The 20,605-nt window shown below is 41.2% G+C and overlaps 1 protein-coding gene across 8 annotated transcripts in view; it reads right to left on the reverse strand.

Moving 5' to 3' along the window:
* Positions 1-20,605, reverse strand: part of gatad2b (GATA zinc finger domain containing 2B) — a 52,244-nt gene that overhangs the window by 13,023 nt on the left and 18,616 nt on the right. For 2 of the 8 annotated variants that reach the window (XM_020105311.2, XM_020105308.2), the window contains exons 2-7: positions 17,861-17,945; positions 7,812-8,201; positions 6,390-6,519; positions 5,767-5,898; positions 1,928-2,056; positions 157-327 (exon numbers count right to left, since the gene is read on the reverse strand). In XM_020105311.2, the coding sequence (XP_019960870.1) occupies positions 157-327; positions 1,928-2,056; positions 5,767-5,898; positions 6,390-6,519; positions 7,812-8,201; positions 17,861-17,871 (963 nt within the window). In that variant the 5' untranslated portion in view covers positions 17,872-17,945. Of the gene's footprint in view, positions 1-156; positions 328-1,921; positions 2,057-5,766; positions 5,899-6,389; positions 6,520-7,811; positions 8,202-17,860; positions 17,946-20,605 lie in introns of all 8 variants that reach the window. The other 6 variants (XM_020105310.2, XM_020105306.2, XM_069522790.1 and 3 more) reach the window with 3 other exon arrangements.

Raw genomic sequence — 20,605 nt, forward strand, 5'->3', positions numbered from 1 at the left:
AAACCTATATGAGCAGCTGTTTGAGAGAAAATGAACATTGAAAACCATGCCCTGAATAAAAAGAGGAGACAATTCTCAGAAAACAGTGTTCTGCAGTAGTACAGTATAGTGCTTGACATTGCAGGGCAGTGAGCCTGACGTGGTTTGAATCCATACCTGCTGGTAGCTGACAGCATTGGCCATGCTGCCAGAGCTGGAACGTGACATCCCAGGCTTGGAGGGGATCCTCTGGCCTTGCAGTTGGGAGGGGTTGGGGGCTATCACTCGCTGGGACATTAGCATTGGTGGCAGGTTGGCATTGGCTGCTGACCTGATGACAGTATGACCCTGCAGAAATCAACAAATCTGTTGTTATGAAGCAATGGTTTGCACTGATGATGTTTCAGTCAGACTTAATGTGAATTTGTTGATGACAGGTTTTTTTTCATTGTGTGCACAAGATGCATCTTTCATGACTCTGGGGGGTTCTATGTTAATCCTCCCCACTGGTGTCCATCATCGGCAACAGATTGTTTTTGCAGTCCATCAATGACAAAAGAGCGATGAATAATTTCCATTCTACAAAAACATGGGTTCTGTTCTTCACACACTGATTTAATAAAATGTTTGCCCAGCTTAGTTATCAGACAACAAGATCCTGTTAATTCTCATTCTATATTCTTCTTAAAACACAGATTGGGGTTGATGATGAAGTTATTGTGACAACATCAACAGCTCTTACTTTGAGTAGAACAGAGTTGCTACATTCATTAGCACTTGTGATTAGCAGAATCTACAGTATCCAACTGATGGCATATGTAGGTCCAGCACTTTAGTTTCAATGTACCTCAGTAGAGTACATTCAAAGTCTAGATTCACCAAGTTTAAACTAACAAAAAAAAGCCTGCAATGAACCGAGGCTCTGATGTGGGTTTGTAATGTGTTACACTAATAATGTTCAGTGTATAATAATACACTTAATATTTAAATCTGGTTATAAAAACCAGTTGGTCAAAATATTAGAAACCACTGCTTATTATTAAGAGAGACATGATACACAGTGAAGCCAGCAGAGGGCAGCAGCTGCTTGCATCATGGCAACAAAACAAGCTGATGAGACCACACACACACACACACACACACACACACACACACACACAGAGAGAGAGAGAGAGAGAGAGAGAGAGAGAGAGAGAGAGAGAGAGAGAGAGAGAGAGAGAGAGAGAGAGAGAGAGAGAGAGAGAGAGATTTAAAACCATCTCAACATGTAATGGAGGAGATCAGCTACGTCATGAAGAACAAAAGCCCCCAACATGGGACAGTCTAACAATCAGAGCAGGACCTTCTACCAACCACTTATTCTCTCAACCAACCCAGGTCTGATGTTAGTCTACACCTGATTTTACCTTGATCCCACAGAGCACATCTCTGTCTCACCCAAAAGAAATCCTCAAAAGAAATCGTTCATTTTCTCTTGTTACAAAAAGTCAGAAAAACTCTAATTAGAATTAAATACTCAAGAGGCTGACAAAGATAGTCATCTTCTATTAACATGTTTATGAAACCCTTCATTGATGTAAAACCACTGAATGAGGGAACCCACCAGAAGCCATTTTTGTTTTTAAGAGTGGTCTGGGCCAGACCAGCACAGACCCAGAAATGCTGATTTCTGTCCCTTTAAAATAAAAAGTTATGTAGCTCTACTTGAAGACAAAGTCTGATCATACAATGTAAATCCAAAACAGCAAGTCGTTAGTTCAGGTGACTACACATAACAATATGTTCATTATTCTACTCAAGAGTTCTACACTTCTGTTCTGTGTCATTGTCACATTTAATTCTCCTTATACATTACCATCTTAGAAGAAGATAGTCATCACAACCTTAATGGAGTGGAACCTGAGTGGAGGTGCAGAGGTAAAATATATGAATATGAACACACATAGACCTGTGCAGTACGGAGGTTCTGGGGCTCAGGGTTGTGCAGGCCCGGCCTCATGGGCAGCTTCCCCAGGCCAGGAGAGCTGTGGATGGGAGGAGGCTGAACAGAGGAGGCAGCGTTCTGGACCACCGGGACCTGCCAACATCACAACATTAACAGTGCAATAAAACAGACACTAAGACACTAACATGAGTGGTTGTCTTTTAACTTTAAATTTCATAGTATTTTTCAGATCACAATAACAGCCAGTCTGAAACAATCAGAACAATAACTTTACTTGCTAAAGATGAATTTATTATCTTTTACATTTAATAATGATCACACAAGCTGATTTTAGACATACACTAAACTTCTGACATTTTTTTGAAAGGGGCTGTATGTATGAACACACTTGAAATTTTCTGGAACTTTTCCTGCCAGCCCCCTAGGAGAATGTCAGCAAAATTAACAGTGAGCGAGTGGGCATGTGGATGACGTTTCTAACACGTGATGGATGCAAAACTGAAAACAAAATAGTATGCAAATTTCTCAAGGACAAAAATAGGTGTGCCATGCACATACAGGATGAAGATGATAACTTGGAAAGATGAGATTCGAGAGCTTTTGGTGATAAGGGCTGACGCCAGTGCTGATGTGCTGTAGACTAAATAGTATGATGACAGCAGAATTAATATATCATGTCCTGCCTCCTGCATGGTCCACCCAGATGCCACCCCTCGTCACCCCTCCACTCCTTGGGACATTTTTGTGATGTTATGAATGCATCTGACCTGGACAATGTCCCACTGCATTCTTCATATGTGAAAGGCTACTCAGGACATCCTGAGAACTCATAGTTCATGTCTGAAAAAAGCTGTGCACTCACTTGGCAATTTAAAAGTCAGTCTAATCCAACAGTCCTGCACTAAATCGTCCTCTACAAGTTTATAATGTTCTTTTTTATTTGAAGTAGTTTAAGAGGTGTGGATTATTGTGAGGCTGCAGTTTGTGCAGTGCATTATACAGAGGTGTTTCTGTTATTTAGCCTACCCTGACATGAGCTGGACAAAAACAATACCTCTCTGTATATGCAATACTGTTCAAGTAGTAATCTAAATGTTGGGATCAGTTTTTCTTTCTTGCAAACAGCTATTTTTTCTTTTTTTTTAATATAGGATCAATATCAATGTGCAGACACGTCATCCTAGCTTGAGTTATGCCAGAATCAGTCCACACAATATTAAGTCTTTACACACAGTTGATGTGTCAGAGAAGGAGGGATTCAAAGAGTCATTCATTCCTGCTGTGACTTCAGTATAAAGCAGTGCACCCTGTAGGGGCCTTGACCCAGAGGTTGCTGTGACTTGTTTTAGGAACCGACATTGCGGTTCTACTTTCCAGCACCAACATCATCATTCGTCTATTACAACAGATGAGAAACCTGTTTTCCTACTGGTCAATGTCATGAAAAACAAAAGAGAGAAGACAGACACATTTGTCTTTTTATCAGGATGTCATTAGACATATGAAAGGTATATAGGATGAAAGGTGCAACAGTCACTCCGCTCTCATCTGCTCATCCAGGCTCGTAGTCTGAGTATATTTCAAGTACACAGGAGATTGTTTTTAAGGCTGTAAAGCTTGCCAGGTGTCCTGGTAATTGTAATATAAACGCAGGTCGTCCACACAATATATTGGTGGTCACACCTTCAGATCATACCAGCTTCCTTCAAATTTCACCTAAATACACAAATTAGTGAGCAAAAGTGTTCACATTAATCCAACTGCAGCAAAAATGTGCCCTTTGAGCCTTCAGGCATAAAGTAGCTTAGTACCAACATGTCATCTATACACTGTAACTCTGCTCAAAGAGCGGAAAAAACAGCATGGAGAGGCTTTGAATGAACTATGAAACAAATTACAGAAAAGGAAACAAATAACATTATAACTTCCCCTTAGTTTAAGCATCGATTCCATCAACTGGGCATAACAATTAAGTGAAGGCTGCAGTATTTACAGTTGATTCCCACTTTTCAGTGTTGGTTGAATGCTGATTTACTACCACTGACCCAAAGCCCTTTTATGAGAATTTAACTCATCTGTGAGCATAACTCTCTCAGAACAAGACCAGTTCATACATGTTTGTTAATGGCAAACTGCTGACTCTTTAGGGCTGGTTGCCAAATGACACTTAGAGGCGTTTTCTATGCTTTGAAAAAGTTTATATTTTAGTCAGACCAATAGAAACAAACTGATTCCTACAACTTAAAAAAGTAATTCATAAGATCTAAAATAAGATAGGGGTGTTCAGTGTCATACAGTACGTGATATATGTTGTACAGAGACATTAACACAAAAACACACTGTCATGAGTGTATATCAATGATTTCCACTAGTGAAGCATCAGGGGTGGTAATGCCACATGTTTTTTCAGACATGACCTGTGGATAAAGTCCAGAGAATGGGGTTCGGACTTTACGCACAGTTTACTTTTCATACATGCTCAACGCAGTGGGAGGTTCTCTGCACAGATGTGTTCACAACAGCAACAAATCCTCCACATTATTCAGGGAGAGGTGGTACAGCTGGGTGCAGCAGGCAAAGGCAGGAAGTGACGTAATAATCACGTGATTTTCTTGACAACACACAGACACCAGTGTCTGCTCTTGTCTCCACAAACTCAGTGGACATCTACAAAAAGGCCGCAGATAATCCACAGGCTCTCACTCTGACATTTGCATTCACACCTCCTCTGTAGAAAGTGCAGAGAGTCAGTGCATGTCTGAAAGCAGCTACAGTGTAGTGTAGTACTCATACCATGTTAAAACTATTCCTAACTACTCCTGCATTAAAGTTTTTAATGAGGTAAAAGTACACAAGTAAGCACCAACATACACTGAAGGTACCAAAGATAATAGCAGTCATACTGATACATCAATATCAGCCTAAAAAATGCAGGGTTTCATTTTTCAGATACCTAACACCTGAAGCTAAACCAATAACTAATTTCTTTTCAGAATTTTGATACATCCCATTTGTGAAATAGATCATAACTTCTGTGAACTGTTTACTTGTTTACATACTGGCTTTGATTTTTAGTGTCTATTCTACAGATATAGATATTGAAACTATGGTAAAAAGTGTCAGTTACATAAACCCAAGAAGGCTATTACAGTCTAACAAACAATAATCACAGCATCATAGTGATCATAGTGCCTGTAGTTCCTCAGTTCTTTTTTAAAATTGAAACACTATATTGTTGGGGTGTACGATATTTATCGTCTATGATAATATCTTTTAAGTTTTAACGATGTGCAAGCTCATGTTATCAAGTATTAGTATTAGTAGTAAGCCACACGGAGTGTGTGCCCCTCTCCACCAGCCCCGTGAGTGAGTGAGCGAGAGCCAGGAGCCTCGCACAAGCTCCACAGGCTGAGCTGCGGTGTGCAAGGCCTGGATACAGGCACAGGGAGCGAGCGTTCCTCTCCACCAGCCCAGTATTTGATGACAATAAATCATTTTTCCAGCTCTCTAGAGATCACAGAGCCTGCCTTCTCATTCACAGTGTGTGTATACGTGGGTCTCTCAGCCTTATCCCTCTCTCTTTTTCCTTCCCTCTCTCCCTCCCTCCCACACTCACTCAACTCTCATTCACCCACTCATTCCGGACAGAGAGCCCGGCCAGGCCAGGCTCCACCAGCGGTCTAATTATGGTTATCGGCAAAATCCCAGAAAATATCGAGATATAATTTTTTGTCAATATCGCACACCCCTACTATATTGTGAACGTCCAGCAGTGTGCTGAGTGATGCTGGCTGTGGATCTGTGATGGTCAATGTAAGTGAGGTATCAGGAGCAGCACTGACCTTTTGCACCACGTTCTCCTTCTGCATCTGACTCTGTCTGAGCTTCTTCAGCAGCACCAGGCGAGCCTCCTCCAGACGCAGCTCCTCTCTCAGAGCTTTGATCATCTGCTGCCTCTCCTCTCCGGTCTTCCCCTGGAACAAACAAACCAATCAACACACACACACAAAACCAGTGACACATGGTAACCAGATGGAAAATTAAAGGCAGCTTATTATACACCTTTGAGCTGCGCAGCCTGCCAAAAATAAAATGGTTAAGAGAATGAAAAGCAGCCATGCCATGTGTCATTAATATGTAGGGAAGCCCTGTGGTGCATGGATTCATTAATTATGTTGATCAATTCAGACATGTAAATTTTTCTTAGTATATTTTTGCCTTTATTAAGATGGAGACAGTAAAGGAGAGACAGGAAACGGGGTGAGAGAGAAAGGGAATAATATGCAGTAAATGGTCCAGCTGGCCGAAGTCCTTCTGAGGACCTGCTGCTCAAGGCAAATATGCCAATGTGCTATGCTCCTTACCATTCAGCTATCGGGTTGCCCACAGAGACTTTCATCAGTCCAGTGTCTGACATGGGAGAGTATTTCCTAAAGCTGTGCATTCGTGCAGTGGGTTAAGTTACCTTAAACATGTCCAGGTTGGCCTGGTGTAGGCGCTCCTCAGGACGAGGTGTTGTTCTGGGACTGGATGCTTCATTGTCTGATAGGATAATAACGTCTGGAGACGGAGTTCGTCTGTCATGCTCCACATCACTTCATGGAAAAACAAGAAAAACAAAATTATTTCCATCTTGTTGAACATCTTAAGTGCACTTTCCTCATCACTGATATCAATCTCTCAAACATTGATCTGAGTGTGAACATCTGGGGCTGACTGAAGAGTTGATCAGCCACTTGCTCAGTTTAGGACTTTAAAGATTTGAGTGGCACTTCCCACTCAAAGTGGTATCTTATCTGCCTTGGACCAGCTCTTAGCAGAAGTCCAAGAAGTCCAAATTTCTTTCCTCCTATTCCTTTTCTCTCTAATCATTCATTTACATCTATAAATGTCACTCATATTATTTTTATTGTACCAGTAACACATCTGGTCTCTCCACAACACCCCACGTCTCTTTTCCACCCACCGCTTCCTTGTTGTGGGAACTGCAGCTGTAGACTATTTGCTATGTCAAGTGTTGATGTTATGATTTGGCACTATATAAATAAAACTGTAATCAAATTTTTTTTATGTTTAAATACTTTAAGCATTGATACACCTCTCTGCTTATGTTAGACACTGTATTTTTTCCTGAATGCTGTAAATATTATTTTGCTTTGCTAAAAATGACATGTAGTGCACTTCTGTTCCTGTTGGGAGAGGGATCCCTCAGGCTATATCTACACTACTACATATTTGTAGAAAACATTTGTTCTTTTGGCTCTGTATCAGTTTTAATCCCTGTCCATTCTAACACCCCTGAAAATATATATCATATGAGCCCTCAGAAAAAAAAGTGCTGCTAATAGATGCACTGTATGAATGTGTGCGAATGGGTGAATTGCAAACTGTAGTGTAAAGTGCTTTGAGTGGTCATCAAGACTAAGAAAAACGCTATATAAATACAAACCATTTACCAGTTATGTAAATTTGGCATGTGTGTACCGTTGTTAACAGGAAGGCAGGCGTGTTCCACTCAGGTCTTGCTAGACACGGGAATTTCTGCAGATTGCTTGAATAATAGCTCATCACCTACACGTGTAGAATTTAACTGCATGAGCAGAGGATGTCACACTTTAAACCTGATGATGATTTGAGAATGAGCTAAATAAAATGTGTCCTTTTTAGTGAAAAAAATTCAACTGTCTAAAGATCACCTCAAACATTTTGTTATCTCATAAAACAAATGACCTCCAAAAGTTTTCGAATCATAAAGAAGATTTCTTAACACCCATTAACTCCCAATCCCAGATTACCAGCAGATATCTGTTTCAGAGGGACCTTTATTCAGATTTCTCTTAGATAAAGAGCCATTGTGCTTCTTTATGTGTAAATACTAAATTCTCACCATCTTCTCCCAGCACTCATGTCCACTGGCTCATCAAGGATGTTTTCTTTCCCATTCTTACTGGGTCCAACATGGCTGCCAAGGCCACCATGGCCTCCCAGCCTTAGACTCCCATTGAGTTTCTCTTCATATGCAGCACCCATTAGGCTCTGGTGGTGGAGGGAGCTGGCTCCAGGGCCCTTCCCATCTCCCAGGGGCCCTCCGACCTCCAGGGCTGCTAGGTCAGCTAGGTCCTTGCGTTTTAGCAGTGCCAGCATCTTGAGGCGCTCCATGGCCTCGTGACCCTCCATTTTGAGGCGCTTAGCCAGCGCCTCCTCTCGCTCGCTGGGGGACTCCAGGCCTCGCTTCAGCAGGTTTAGCCTCAGCGCCTCCTCAGACATCCGCTCCATCCTGAAGGAGAGTGCACAAGGGTTAGAGCCAAATCAAACACCAAGCTAATTTAACACTCAAGACACTATTCAGTTTTTTACATTGTGGAATGGTCAAATGGCTACAAAACCTCTTGCCTTTCCAAACTGACAATCTGACATCACACCCAGCCCAGTCTCTGATGTGTCAGCTGTGTAGAGGTGAGGAACAGGTGGAGGTGAGTTTTATAAAAACTACTATCAAGTCTAAAGACACTTACAATACAACTACAATAGGGAAGATGGGGATCAAACTGCCAATTTTCTGGGAAGAGGTCGACCCGCTGTATATGTCCTGAGCCACAGCCATTATTGTTACTTAAAGCTACAGTGTGTAGCATTTGAAGATTTAGTTGAAATGTGCTCTAACTCTCAACCTATAGAGGTACTGTCAGACATTCTGGTGACCCAGTCTAATTGAAAACCTGGCAGCAGATATTATTCAACAGCTTCTGATCTACTCATCCCAAACTGAGGCTTCTGGTTAGTATTAACTTGTGGAATTCCTGCATTAGCTTATACAGCGAAAAGAAGGACATAGGTGGAGGACTAGGTTGAGCTTTGCGGAGCAGGAAGGGGGGGGGGGGGGGTCACAATAGCACTGGCTTGATTTTGAAGAAAATTTTGATCCTAAAGATTATTATTACAAATCAGAACTTTTTGCTCATCTTTTTTACTTGTATCTGTTTCTACTTGGTATTAACACATGATTAGTTTTTAACATTTAAAAAAAATATACACATTGATCAAAGTGCTAAACAATTAAATTATGGAGCTACTTGACTGATGATTACAAAAGCTGAATGTAATGCAGGTATAAATACAGACACATGAGAATACCATCTGATCAGCCAGACCACCACCTCTTGAGATAATAATCAGGTGTAATATGCACAATCTGGAGACAAATCCCCACAACATGGCTTTGGTCCAAACATGAACAAGAATGACAAGGTGCAGACAGCAATATGTAATCTATTCAAACAATGTATGTAAGGTGACATGTTCACACAGCATATATGGTCTACACTAATCAATATAACCACAGTGGCCAGAGAATCAGTGCAGTGACACCAGGATGCAACAGGGATAAAGAATTAATCAGACAATCTGAGAAACTATAAGCTCACTCAGTTGGAAGTAGGTTAAACACAGCAGTCTAAGAATAGCCTGAATCTCTCTACTTGATGGGGACAAATACATTTGAGAAATGTTTTATATCTGTGTGTGTGTAGCCACGTGATTAATACCAGCAAGGAAGGATGACAAACCAGGTCTTAGCATCTTAGTCATGTGACCAACTTTAGACTGGGTGCTAACCGAGAAGTGCAAATGCTGCAGCTGAGCACAAGTTGTACAAGGAAGTGACCAAGCACAAATGCTCACAGTACTTCCTGCAGGTCCTCTCTCAAATACAGCCCCTCGGTAAACTCTGCTGGAGATGTTACAGAGCACTAAGGGAAGCCTACAGTATGTATGGTTGTAGTCTTTTATATTAACCAGGAGCATGTCCTCTTTACGGAGGCCACCATGTTTTTTGAGGCCACCATGTTTTTTGCAGTAGTCCAAACAACAAACTAAACACCTTTTGAGTTTTTATGACAACTGAAGGCTACCACAGGTTCTCTGTCATGTTTGGAAGGGGAGGGTGAGGTGAGGGGTAGTCAGCTGCAACATGTAACTTCACCACTAGATATCACTATATTCTATACACCGAACCTCTAGGGTAAATCCACACTATTAAGTTTTTGTTTCCAAACACATCACTTCACAATGGGCATAAATATTATTCACACACGACTCTTCCAAACCTGCAAGGTAGCAGCAGCTAGTAGCTGTTAGCCAGTAAACACACAAGCATTCCTCCCCTCAGTCTTCAGACCAATCGAAAATCAAGAAAACACAGTAAGACAGTAGCACAGATGGCTACCATCTTCTTCTATCTTTTTTGAGGGGGGGGGGGGTTTGGACCTGCGCAAATGAACTGGACAGAGTGATCAGATCAGATCTCAATGTGGACACTGGATACATTAATAACAAGTTTAAAACACACTTTCATGCTAGGTCTAAATGGAGTCCTCTGAATTTGGGCTGAGCAATTGGATCTCAAATCTGTCTAAATGCATCTTGGGTGTGTTTACACCTGTACTTTGAGCTGTCCACCAGCAGAGACCGATGTTAATGTTAAATGGTAAATGGACTGTATTTATACAGCCCTTTCCTAGTCTTATCGACCACTCAAAGCACTTAACACTACAAGTCACATTCACACACACATTAATATATTGCTGTTCTATCGCACACGACACTGTCTGTGAAGCTGTTGGGGGCACCTTAGAGTCCCTACACTTCTTTTCTTCAGACTGACTCTCAGCATTGACGCTCCACAGGACTATGTGCCATGTCCCCTCCTCTACTCTGTCTACACTTATAACTGAACAGGACTGCACAGGATTTCCAGTTTGAAATTTCTGGGAAACCACATCACACAGGACCTCACACAGGGCCTGCTCCGTTATGGCAAAAATCCTTATCACGATTATTTTGGTGAATATTGTAATGATGAGTGTTTAACACGATTACTCATTGATTTTGGAAACATCACGCATTTACTGAAATATAAATCATTTCGCCGCCCATGTAAAATGATTCAATTGCATTCACTGCCTGAGTGAACAGTGCGGTTCAGCTGCGGCTCAGCAGTGTGAACCGTGCTGCTCTTCTGCAGATTCCAGATCTCGCCTATTTTCTTCACGTACAGCTCACGGTTCACAGCAGAACAGACAGAGAAAATGATCTTTCAGCAAAGTTTCAATGTTTGTCTGTGGAATATGTCACAAATGTTAAATATTTACAACACTTCCTCTCCCTGTTTCAAAGTTTCTGTTGACTGAATCCACTAATTTGATTTAACAAGGAAATACAGTCGTAATAGCAGGAAACAAAGAGACACTCAGCAGAAACAATGCTTATGACAACAACAGATAAACATGACATGCAGCAGAACCAAGATTCAAGATTGTTTTATTTGTCACATACACAATCATACACAGTACAATGCGTAGTGAAATTGTTTTTGTTCCTTCTACCAGAATAGTAATACATTTAAATATGAAGAAAATAAAGACTAAAACTTAAAAAAAACAAAAAAAAAACGTTAGAAGTATTTAAAAAGAAAGGTGTTTAAAAAGTTATGAAGTGTTAAACAGTTATTTTTGCCTTAATGCTATAAAGTGTCCAGTGAATAATAATAATAGATATTAAATATTAACAGTATTGAATATAAACATGTGAAATTTACAATATTGCAGTATATATAGTATTCCAGTGCAGGTGATTGAAATAGTCCAGTTCAATGCTCACTGTTGAGCAGACGGATGGCCTGTGAGAAGAACATCAGCTTTTCCTCATACGCATCACTCACGCAGGCAGTGTGGCCCGGCATCAAAAGGCAACACAAAATGAGAGCCTCATTCCAAAAAGAAAGATAATAAGCATTTTATGTCAATTACTTTGTTTTTATAATTGTTGTAAGTCATAATTGCAATTAAAATATAATGAATTGCCCAGACCTTCCTGCACTGCTAAAGAAGGCACAGCAATGGCTCTCTCAATGGGAATTTCAGAAAACCCTCTCGTCCATGAGGTTACTTGTGCCATTCTATCACTGTTACATAGAGAGCTTACTAATGTACTGCATCCCAGTGTGGTATGCTTGTTCAAAATCTGAACAGACAGCTCTCCAGAGTCATAAACAGTGTCCAGGACATAATTGGCCACTCCCTGCCCTCACTGGATGACGTCTTCAGATCATTCTGCCTCCAGAGCCGGCAGCATCTAGAGAGACACAACTCTCCCCTGCCACCATGTCTTCAGCCAGTTGCTAATTAACTACAGGGCCATGGGGCATCTTATTTTAGCTAGTAAGGATGTAGATTTATTGTAAGTGCGGCTCCCATTGATCAAAATTGTGCTCAATGGCATGGTTTCGTAAGTCAAAATCCCATTCATTTTCTGAATGGAGATTTTGATTATCAGCCATTATATTGAAACAATCCAAGGTAGACTTGCCACAAGCTATGCGATTGTGAAACAATGTTATAAGCTCATGTAGGAGCTACACGTATGTATGATGTCAAATGTGTTTTAAGAAATACTTGTTTTATTCACAATGTCAAAGAGAAGTACTACACTACCCACAATCCCCAGTTGTAAAAGCGACATCTCTAATTGGTGGAGTTCGCTCTTGCCGATGAAATGTTTACCACAATTACATAAATCATGTTGCCTATGATCGCATTGTTCAGTGTGCAATCACCTTTACCACAGAGTTACCATGACTTCCCCTTTTAACTTACTGGGGTCTTTCACAAATGAGGAAACGAGTCTAAAGGGGTGAGCATCACTACACGTTAGGTCATGTATTGGAAGGTAGTGTAAAGCTGTTTTCAGACATGTAAAATCTGGAGAATTGGCTACTGAGTTTAACCACAGTTTGCCTCACACACGTGAACAACGCAGCGGGAGGTTTGCACAGAAACATTCACAAGAGCAACAAATGCTCTGCATCATTCAGGAGAGAGGTGGAGCAGCCGGGTACAGCAAACAGAGGCTGGAAGCAACCACAAACTCTTGACATCTTCAACAATGTGTGTATCACCGCTTTTTCACTGGGAGATATTTGTTTTCCTTTTGTTTGTTTTTTCCTTTTTGCATCTGTCACGCATTAGAAGCGGCATCAACCACCCTCACTCGCTCGTGGTGAATCCAGGGGGGATCCCCTGCTGTGTTCACACAATGACTTCTCCTGGATTTCTATGGACTAGGAGGCCAGGCAGATCAAGTCCTCAGAAACTGCAGAGCGTCTCACTTGGACATTTACGTTCACACATGTACCTCCTCCAGAGAAAATACAGAGGATCTGCGGTGTTCAGTGCATGTCTGAAAGCATCTGATGTGTGTGGGCTGCAGGCTAACTTTTTACATTGGTTGCACCAGTGTGCCTAACCTTTTCATTTAGTTGCACCAGCACATAATTTAGGTGCACCCTAAATTTTGCATTGCAGGCTTTTATAACTGCAATAATACCCCCATTAGATCTTTTCTTCACAGTTCCCCCATTGGCAATTTCTTAAGGGCTGGGTATCGCCACTGATTTCCAAAAATCATTTCGATTCCAATTCACAAGGTCTCGATTAGATTTGGTCTCCAATTCGATTCAATATTGATTATTTAAGGATATTTCACTGTTGTACAATACCATTATTGCTTGGATATAAAATAAATCAGAGAGCTGAAGCTATAAACTGTGATAAAAAACCTCTAACTTGGTGCATTGATAAAAATATTAGGGTAGGCCTGTCACAATAACACATTTTGTTGGACAATATTTTGTCCCAGAAATTGTGATAAATTATATTATTATCATATACGTTATCATTGTGAAACCATTTTAAACCACTGATATAACGATAATATTATAGCCTAATCATCCAAGTTCACTGTTTCAAACAGCAATGTACTTAGTTCTAAAGAATATTCAGTCCGACATTTGAATTAGAATTAAAAATATTAAAAAAATATTAAATATAAAACCCACAACCAAAACAATAAATAAAATGGACTCTATGGCTCTGTTAAAAAAATGCTCATGAATAAATATGAAACATTTGGCACAGAATATACAGTATGTAACCAGCTCAGTAAACTGGATGTGATGTTATGAATTTAGATGAGCTTATAGGTATATATTGCATTAGTTTAGTATTTTGTCTTTAGTATTTAGTCAGCATTTTCTATAGGATTTGGTGTGTGTGTGGACTTATACATTTGTGAGGACCATTTTGAGCAGTCCTTACAGAGTGAGACATTTCTGACAGTCCTCACTTTTTCATAGTCTTGTTTGGTTAAGACTTGGTTTTCAGGTTAGGGTTAGATTTAGTTTTAGGTTAGGGGCTGGCAAATGCATAATGCAGATTAGTGTCCTCACTAAGATAGAAGTACAATGTATGATGTGTGTCTGCTTGTCTAGGTCACTAGGATACACAAGCAGACAATCACATTTATTTAGTTATTAATCGAGTGTGTCCATGAGTCCAGAACGTCACTTTAGCACTGAGAGTGGACTTTTTTGTGTCAGTGTGTTTAAATAAGCGCCTCATAAACTCTGGAGTGAATCAAACAAACTTCAGCACTGTTCAGGTCCTAATAACTTGGGATCAGTGTTGGTGTTAATTGTTAAAGTGCCAGCAGGGGTGTGGAGGGAAGACATTCAGACAGGTGACTCTCCGCTTCACTGTCTCTGTGTCAGTGTGTGAGTGTGTGGGGGCGGGGTCAGCCCAGGGCCTGTGTGTGTTAACTCCGCAGAACAGATGAGAAGAGGAAGCGAAACGAATTGATCAAATACAGTGACACACCAGCTTAATGTTTGGCGCACCCGTGCGACCAAGGACATTATTGTCGCACCGATTTTTGGTTGCATTTTTTGGAGCCCTGGTTCCAGCTTGTAGGTCCTATCAGGGTTTTGCAGGATGGGTAAATAGCTAGTCAACACTAGGTTACTTAACTATACAGTATATATGAAATGCTATATACAAGACACAAACTAACTAACAATATATTGCAACACTATATTGACAACAAGGTTTATTGAAGATGAAGAGCACTTCACACACTCTTTTTTTTTCCATTTTCCAATATTGTTTTCACACGATTTAAAAGCCTCTTAAAACTGCTCTTATACGGATTTTCAGAATTATTTTCGGAACCAGAGCCATTCTTAAAGTGGGCAGTTACACTCTATTGGCCCCAAATATTGCTGAACCAATAATGAATTATACAAGAATTGTAATACAAGTTCAGACATGAGTGTGGTCTATGAATGACATTCACTGGCATTGTCTTTGCTATTAAAAAAGACACATCAAACCTCTAAAACACCACAAGATATACACATGTGAAAAGACTGGGACCAGTGGTGGGAACTAGATCTGCAGTCTACTCCTCCTTTGTGACAGACGGTACATCTTGCGTGTGTCCAGACAACATGCAAATGGATGCTCCCAGCACTGCACAATGGCATCAACCACACCACCTGGATTAACACTGAAAAGGAAAAAAAAAATCCTTTCGGTGGAGAATCAGTGACTGTTCAGGCAGGGACTTAATTGGCCGGTTATCTCTTCATCAGCCTTCTATTAGCAGATTATTCCTGCTGTTGTCGTTCTATCGTATCCCCTCATCTTCTGTATCATGGTGCTCTAATCGGTTCTTTCTGTCCTCCTCTAACGTCTGTTATCCTCCTCTCATCTACAGCAGCCTCTTTAACACAGGGAGGAGTCTTAATGATCGTACAATACGACCCGACCCGCCACTTCTTCTTCTCTAATTAATTTGTGACGCAGCAGCGGGGCCCAGTCGTCGCCTCCATTTGCTGAGAAAAAACACAAGCAGCTTCTGCAACCTCTCTGCCAAGCCTCCACCTTTAATGAGACACAGAGTGCTGCTGAGAATGGAGCTGATGAGCCAATCAGGGTTGGCCTTGTGCTGCGCGTCACTAACAGGCACCCCGCACCCTCCCCCTATCCCCTCCACCCCCCCACTCCCCGGCCACCGCCGCCGACTGCCTTTACATAATATAATGACTGTTTCAGTCAGCTGCTACATAAGCCACACACTCTTTCTCTTTAACCCCCCCACCCCATATTCCCATAATCCCTCCTACCACCTCCCACCCACTCCACCCCTCTAGTTTTGGGCACTCTGCCAGGCCAAAGCAATAATGGAAAAGAAGAGAGAAAGGAGACATGGCGATGGAGAGGTAGAGAGAGACTGGGTGGAAGTTGATAGAGGGTGAATGCTTCTTCCACCTAAAGAAATGATCACACCATAAAACCAACATCAAGAAAAAGTTGGACAGGTAGACATTCAAAATCTTATGTAAGACCCTTTTCACTGGTAACAAAGTAATAGCACTGAAGAAGTAGCCCACGATCATAAAACAGTAAATAGATTGTGTCCAGACATCCATCTACAGCACAGCATTCCAACAGAAGGCAGAATTTTGTAACCCCCCTCTCATGCTCCAGCTGTACAGTACCACAAAGAAAATCCTCCCTGCTCCTCTACCCTCCCCCAGTTCCCCAAACCTTCCGTCTTTTCCTCCCCCCCTCTTTCACTGTAAAAATAAACACATGCTTACTTTCAGGGGCCCCTTAAATGTAGCCAGAGCTGAGGGCTTCATTTGTTCATATTACACTGGCCAATCAGGAGTGGATATGAAGTGTGTGTAGGCATGTGTGCAGGAGCATGTCTGTGTGTATGGGGGGTAATAAAGGAGTGACAAAGCCAAGACACACTGAGAGCAGAGGGAGTTTTTTCTTTATCTTGTGCTATCCTTGCTCAAGTCTTTGTGTGTTGGCTGTGTCCGTGTGTCCGTGTGTGTCCGTGTGTGTGTATGCGCGCGCGCACGTGTGTGTGTGTGTGTGTGTGTGTGTGTGCGTGCGTGCGTGCGTGCGTGCGTTCGTGTGTGTAAGGCTAGAAAAGAGGCAGGGATGGCAGCTCTTTCCTGACATAATGCCAACTCTTAATTCCCTCCTCCCATCCCCCTCTCTCTCTCACACAGACACACACACACAAACACACACACACTGTTCTTTATGCACAGAGCTGTCGATCAGATGGCTGCAGCTAAAATGTCCTCCTCAGAATGAATGCAGTGGTGTTCCTCACATTCACACTGTAAGTCAACAGGAAAGGGCACCCTCCTGTCCTGGTCCGTCCCTTTCTGTCCTGTGTGGCTCAACACCAGGTGAACAGTGTTTGCCAAACGGGCCCACTGCCAGCTGACTGAGTGTAATAGTAATAAGGCCATTTGCAACTGCACTGTGGAATCTGCTGCTCATTTCATGCATGATCTGCATCATGACAATCCATTTGGCCGAAGCAATTCAATTCCTCCCAGTCTGCCCTGTGTCTCTCAACCACCTTCTCCGCCTCATGGACTTTTTACACACGACCAGGGAAGCATTCCCCTGTTCATTTTTCAACTGTTTGATTCGTCGATGTCAGGCTTATCACTGAGGTGCAGAAGCCAGATGGGTTAGGTCTGACATCCCAACTCTACCAAAAGATTAAACAAGAAAAAAAAAGCTGCAAATACTGATCCGGTGCTGCAATATCACTAAACACCTCCAGTGGTGTCATTAAGCGACCTTCAAAATGGTGGTGATGGGTATAAAATGGTGGCATTGACACAAAATTGGCATGACCCTTAACTAGAGCGTTAGCGGTTTTGGGGGCCAATACTGATAGGGAGTAAAACAATTCCAATACAGATATATTGGATTATGTTTACGAGTCAGGATTTATAAGGACATTAAGTGCTATTATCATGACAGAGGAGGTTAAATTCTGGTAAAATGGATTTAAGTGTGGGATTTGATTAAGGCCAAATCCACAGTGCTTGTTCATGTGGGAACTGTTAGGTTTCTCTATAATTTTAAGGTCTCGGCCTTACTATATAATGTGCCTTTATACAATGTATATTATGATGTGGCGCAATACAAATAAATTTGAATTGAATTATGAATAAACTGAAAACAATCCTGTGTTACAACAGCAGGAGGGTGTGTTTTGTTGTACCTGTGAGACATTGAAGAAGAAGATTTGGCACTGCAGATTGATGTGTAGTGTAGGTCAAACTCCAACACCGCTGGATCTGCATTTGCTACAGTGAAACAAAATGCAATTTTTTAGGCAAATTGTCAGCAAAAACTGTAAAATGCCCTTGAGAATTTCATGAAATGCAATTTTTACATGTCATTTAGCTGATGCTTTTATCCAAACGACTTCTACTCAGTGCATTCAACATCTATGAGGTGCCAAATTATGTTTTTGGTGCATGTTCTGCAGACACCAGACCAATCAGACCAATATCCATCTATTTTCAAACTGGTCAAACCACTCACAACCATTTACCTTCCAGAAGCATTTTCATTAACAACCAAGATGGCTGCCACTGATGTGGAGAGGTCTGATGAATCTATTATAGACAGTAACAAAGTAGACCCTATATTTACTCAAACAACTGTAAACTGTAGTCTAGTTCAATTTTTAAGTCGCTCTGTGCTGTGTGTCACATTTCAATGATCTGACTGGTTGTAGATCTGTCCTGCGACTCTTGGTAACACCTGTGAAAATCTATCTCATCTAAAACTCACTGAGAGGTTTCAGAACCATTGTGAAATGAGAAATGGTTATGTGACGCCCGTTTCTAGGGCTTATAAACCATAATTTGACCACACGTCAGACTAGCTCATCTTAGAAGGCTACAGTGCTGTCGCTGACAAACCAAACCCAGTTTGCATGTTGCACCTACATCTGGGTGACTGCTTTGGTTGATGTGGGACAGTTTTTTAATGATAATTAAAAATATATTTTTGTTGTGGTTTACCAGGAAAGCCCTTCCTGTGCATTTTATGATTAGTACATGTACTCGACATATATCAATATAACTGAGATACACAAAAATCTTAGATAATTTAAAATTTCATGCGTAAAAGAAAAAGGAGGAAAATGTACAACTACAAGAGAGTTAAAAGGCTGTTTTTTGCTCTGCTTTACTGGTGCAATCAGACTGTTCACCAGTTAAGCATTGACTTAAAGTTTGAATTGAATTGATGATGGGAACAAAATGGCTGCCGTGTCATAATCGGAGCAAGATCCGGTAAGACACATGATACCTGCAGCCAACATTGACAGTCTGTATCATGTAGCATATAGCATGACTGCATCCATCAGTATATAGGTCATGTTAACTGTGGCAATGCTGAGATTTAGGCTGTGCGTACAGTGGGGCTTTGTGCTGAGGTCAAACAGGGTGAGCAGCAGGAAGATCTGTACTCTCAACGTACACAGCATCCAGCTGCACTGCTCCAGCACTGCTTCAATGACCACTGGAGACCTTTTAGACTGATGTGTCTGTTTTTCAGCAGATGTGTTCATCATATAGTTTAGACTACAGCTTAACAGTTGTTTTTGCCAACATCTTGGGTGTTTTACAGCAAAACACAGAGGTGGGGGACATCCAGCCTCCAGAACATTTGATCTGGCCCGCACTACAATTCATGAACACACAAAAGTATCTCAGAAATTCCAAAAGATCTCATGACAGCATTTAATTTTTATGAGTAAGACCTCATTTTGTTGCTTCTTAATGGGAACAACTATATATTGACTTCAGCTGCATAAAAAAACACAGTGACCACTGGGAGCAGGAGGTAAACAAAAGTCTGGGCCATCTCTCCTTCATTTCTCACATTAACTGCAGAGATGTAAAATCTGTTGTTCTGAATTTGTGCAGAATAAATTAAATGCATGGTCTGACAGTATCCAGCAGCCAGTTGTAGGATGGTGTGAACATTATCCATCTCTGTTGTGGACTATATTGGGTTCACAAGAGTCACATGAAAATGTATTAATACACCAATTGAACCAATTTTAACCAGCTCCCAAATAGCCTGTTGCCTCACTGAGTGTCCATTCACTTGAAATGAGTGTCAGAAATGTTACAACCATAAAAAACAAAAAGCAAAAGTTACCAACACACAACAACCAACACAGTAAGAGTTGCATTGGTCGGAGTGTGTGTATACCTAAGTGTTGCATATATGTGGGAGATGCAGACGTGAAACTATAGCAGGCCTTGATAACTATTTACTTAAGAAAAAGAATAAGGATAATTTAATAAATCAGACCAAATATTAACTACTATCTACTGATTCCAGAATTCTCTGTGTGTCTGTGGCTAGCATATCTCGACAACTGCTCATCTTATCAGGTTCACACTCATATGTACTGTCAAGTGCCGAAGGAAGTGCAGTGTTGTTTTAGTGTGATTTGGACACAATATATTTTATTGTGTGCCGTGAATGCAGCTGTTGCCGGGAACGTGCTGTTGTCATGATCGACAACGTCACGTTGATGAGTCCCAGCCACTGCTGCTACAGAGCACTGGTCGGCTGTTTTTTTAAATCAATACTGAACAGAACGTGTTTTCAAATTGCACCAAATTTGACACATCACTTCAGTGCAGAAGTTAACATTACTGAATATAATATAAACACTTCTTGCTTATAAAACTGTAGGTACTGTATCTACTTGATAGAGACATTTACTGTAATGATCACCCTGAGCAATACAACATACAGAAGTGAGTCTGCTCACTTCTCTTCTCCTCTGTTTGTGTTGACAAGACATCAGCCTGACATCTGCAGACAGCATTTAGATGTTGTTCACTGCCCAGCAGAGGCAGACTGGATAAATTAGTATTCACATACTGTTCAGTCGACTTCCACAGCCTTGCATCTCTTAACCAGAGATAATATC

The sequence above is a fragment of the Paralichthys olivaceus genome, chromosome 3 (assembly GCF_024713975.1).
Source record: "Paralichthys olivaceus isolate ysfri-2021 chromosome 3, ASM2471397v2, whole genome shotgun sequence".
NCBI classification, from domain to species: Eukaryota; Metazoa; Chordata; class Actinopteri; order Pleuronectiformes; family Paralichthyidae; genus Paralichthys; species Paralichthys olivaceus.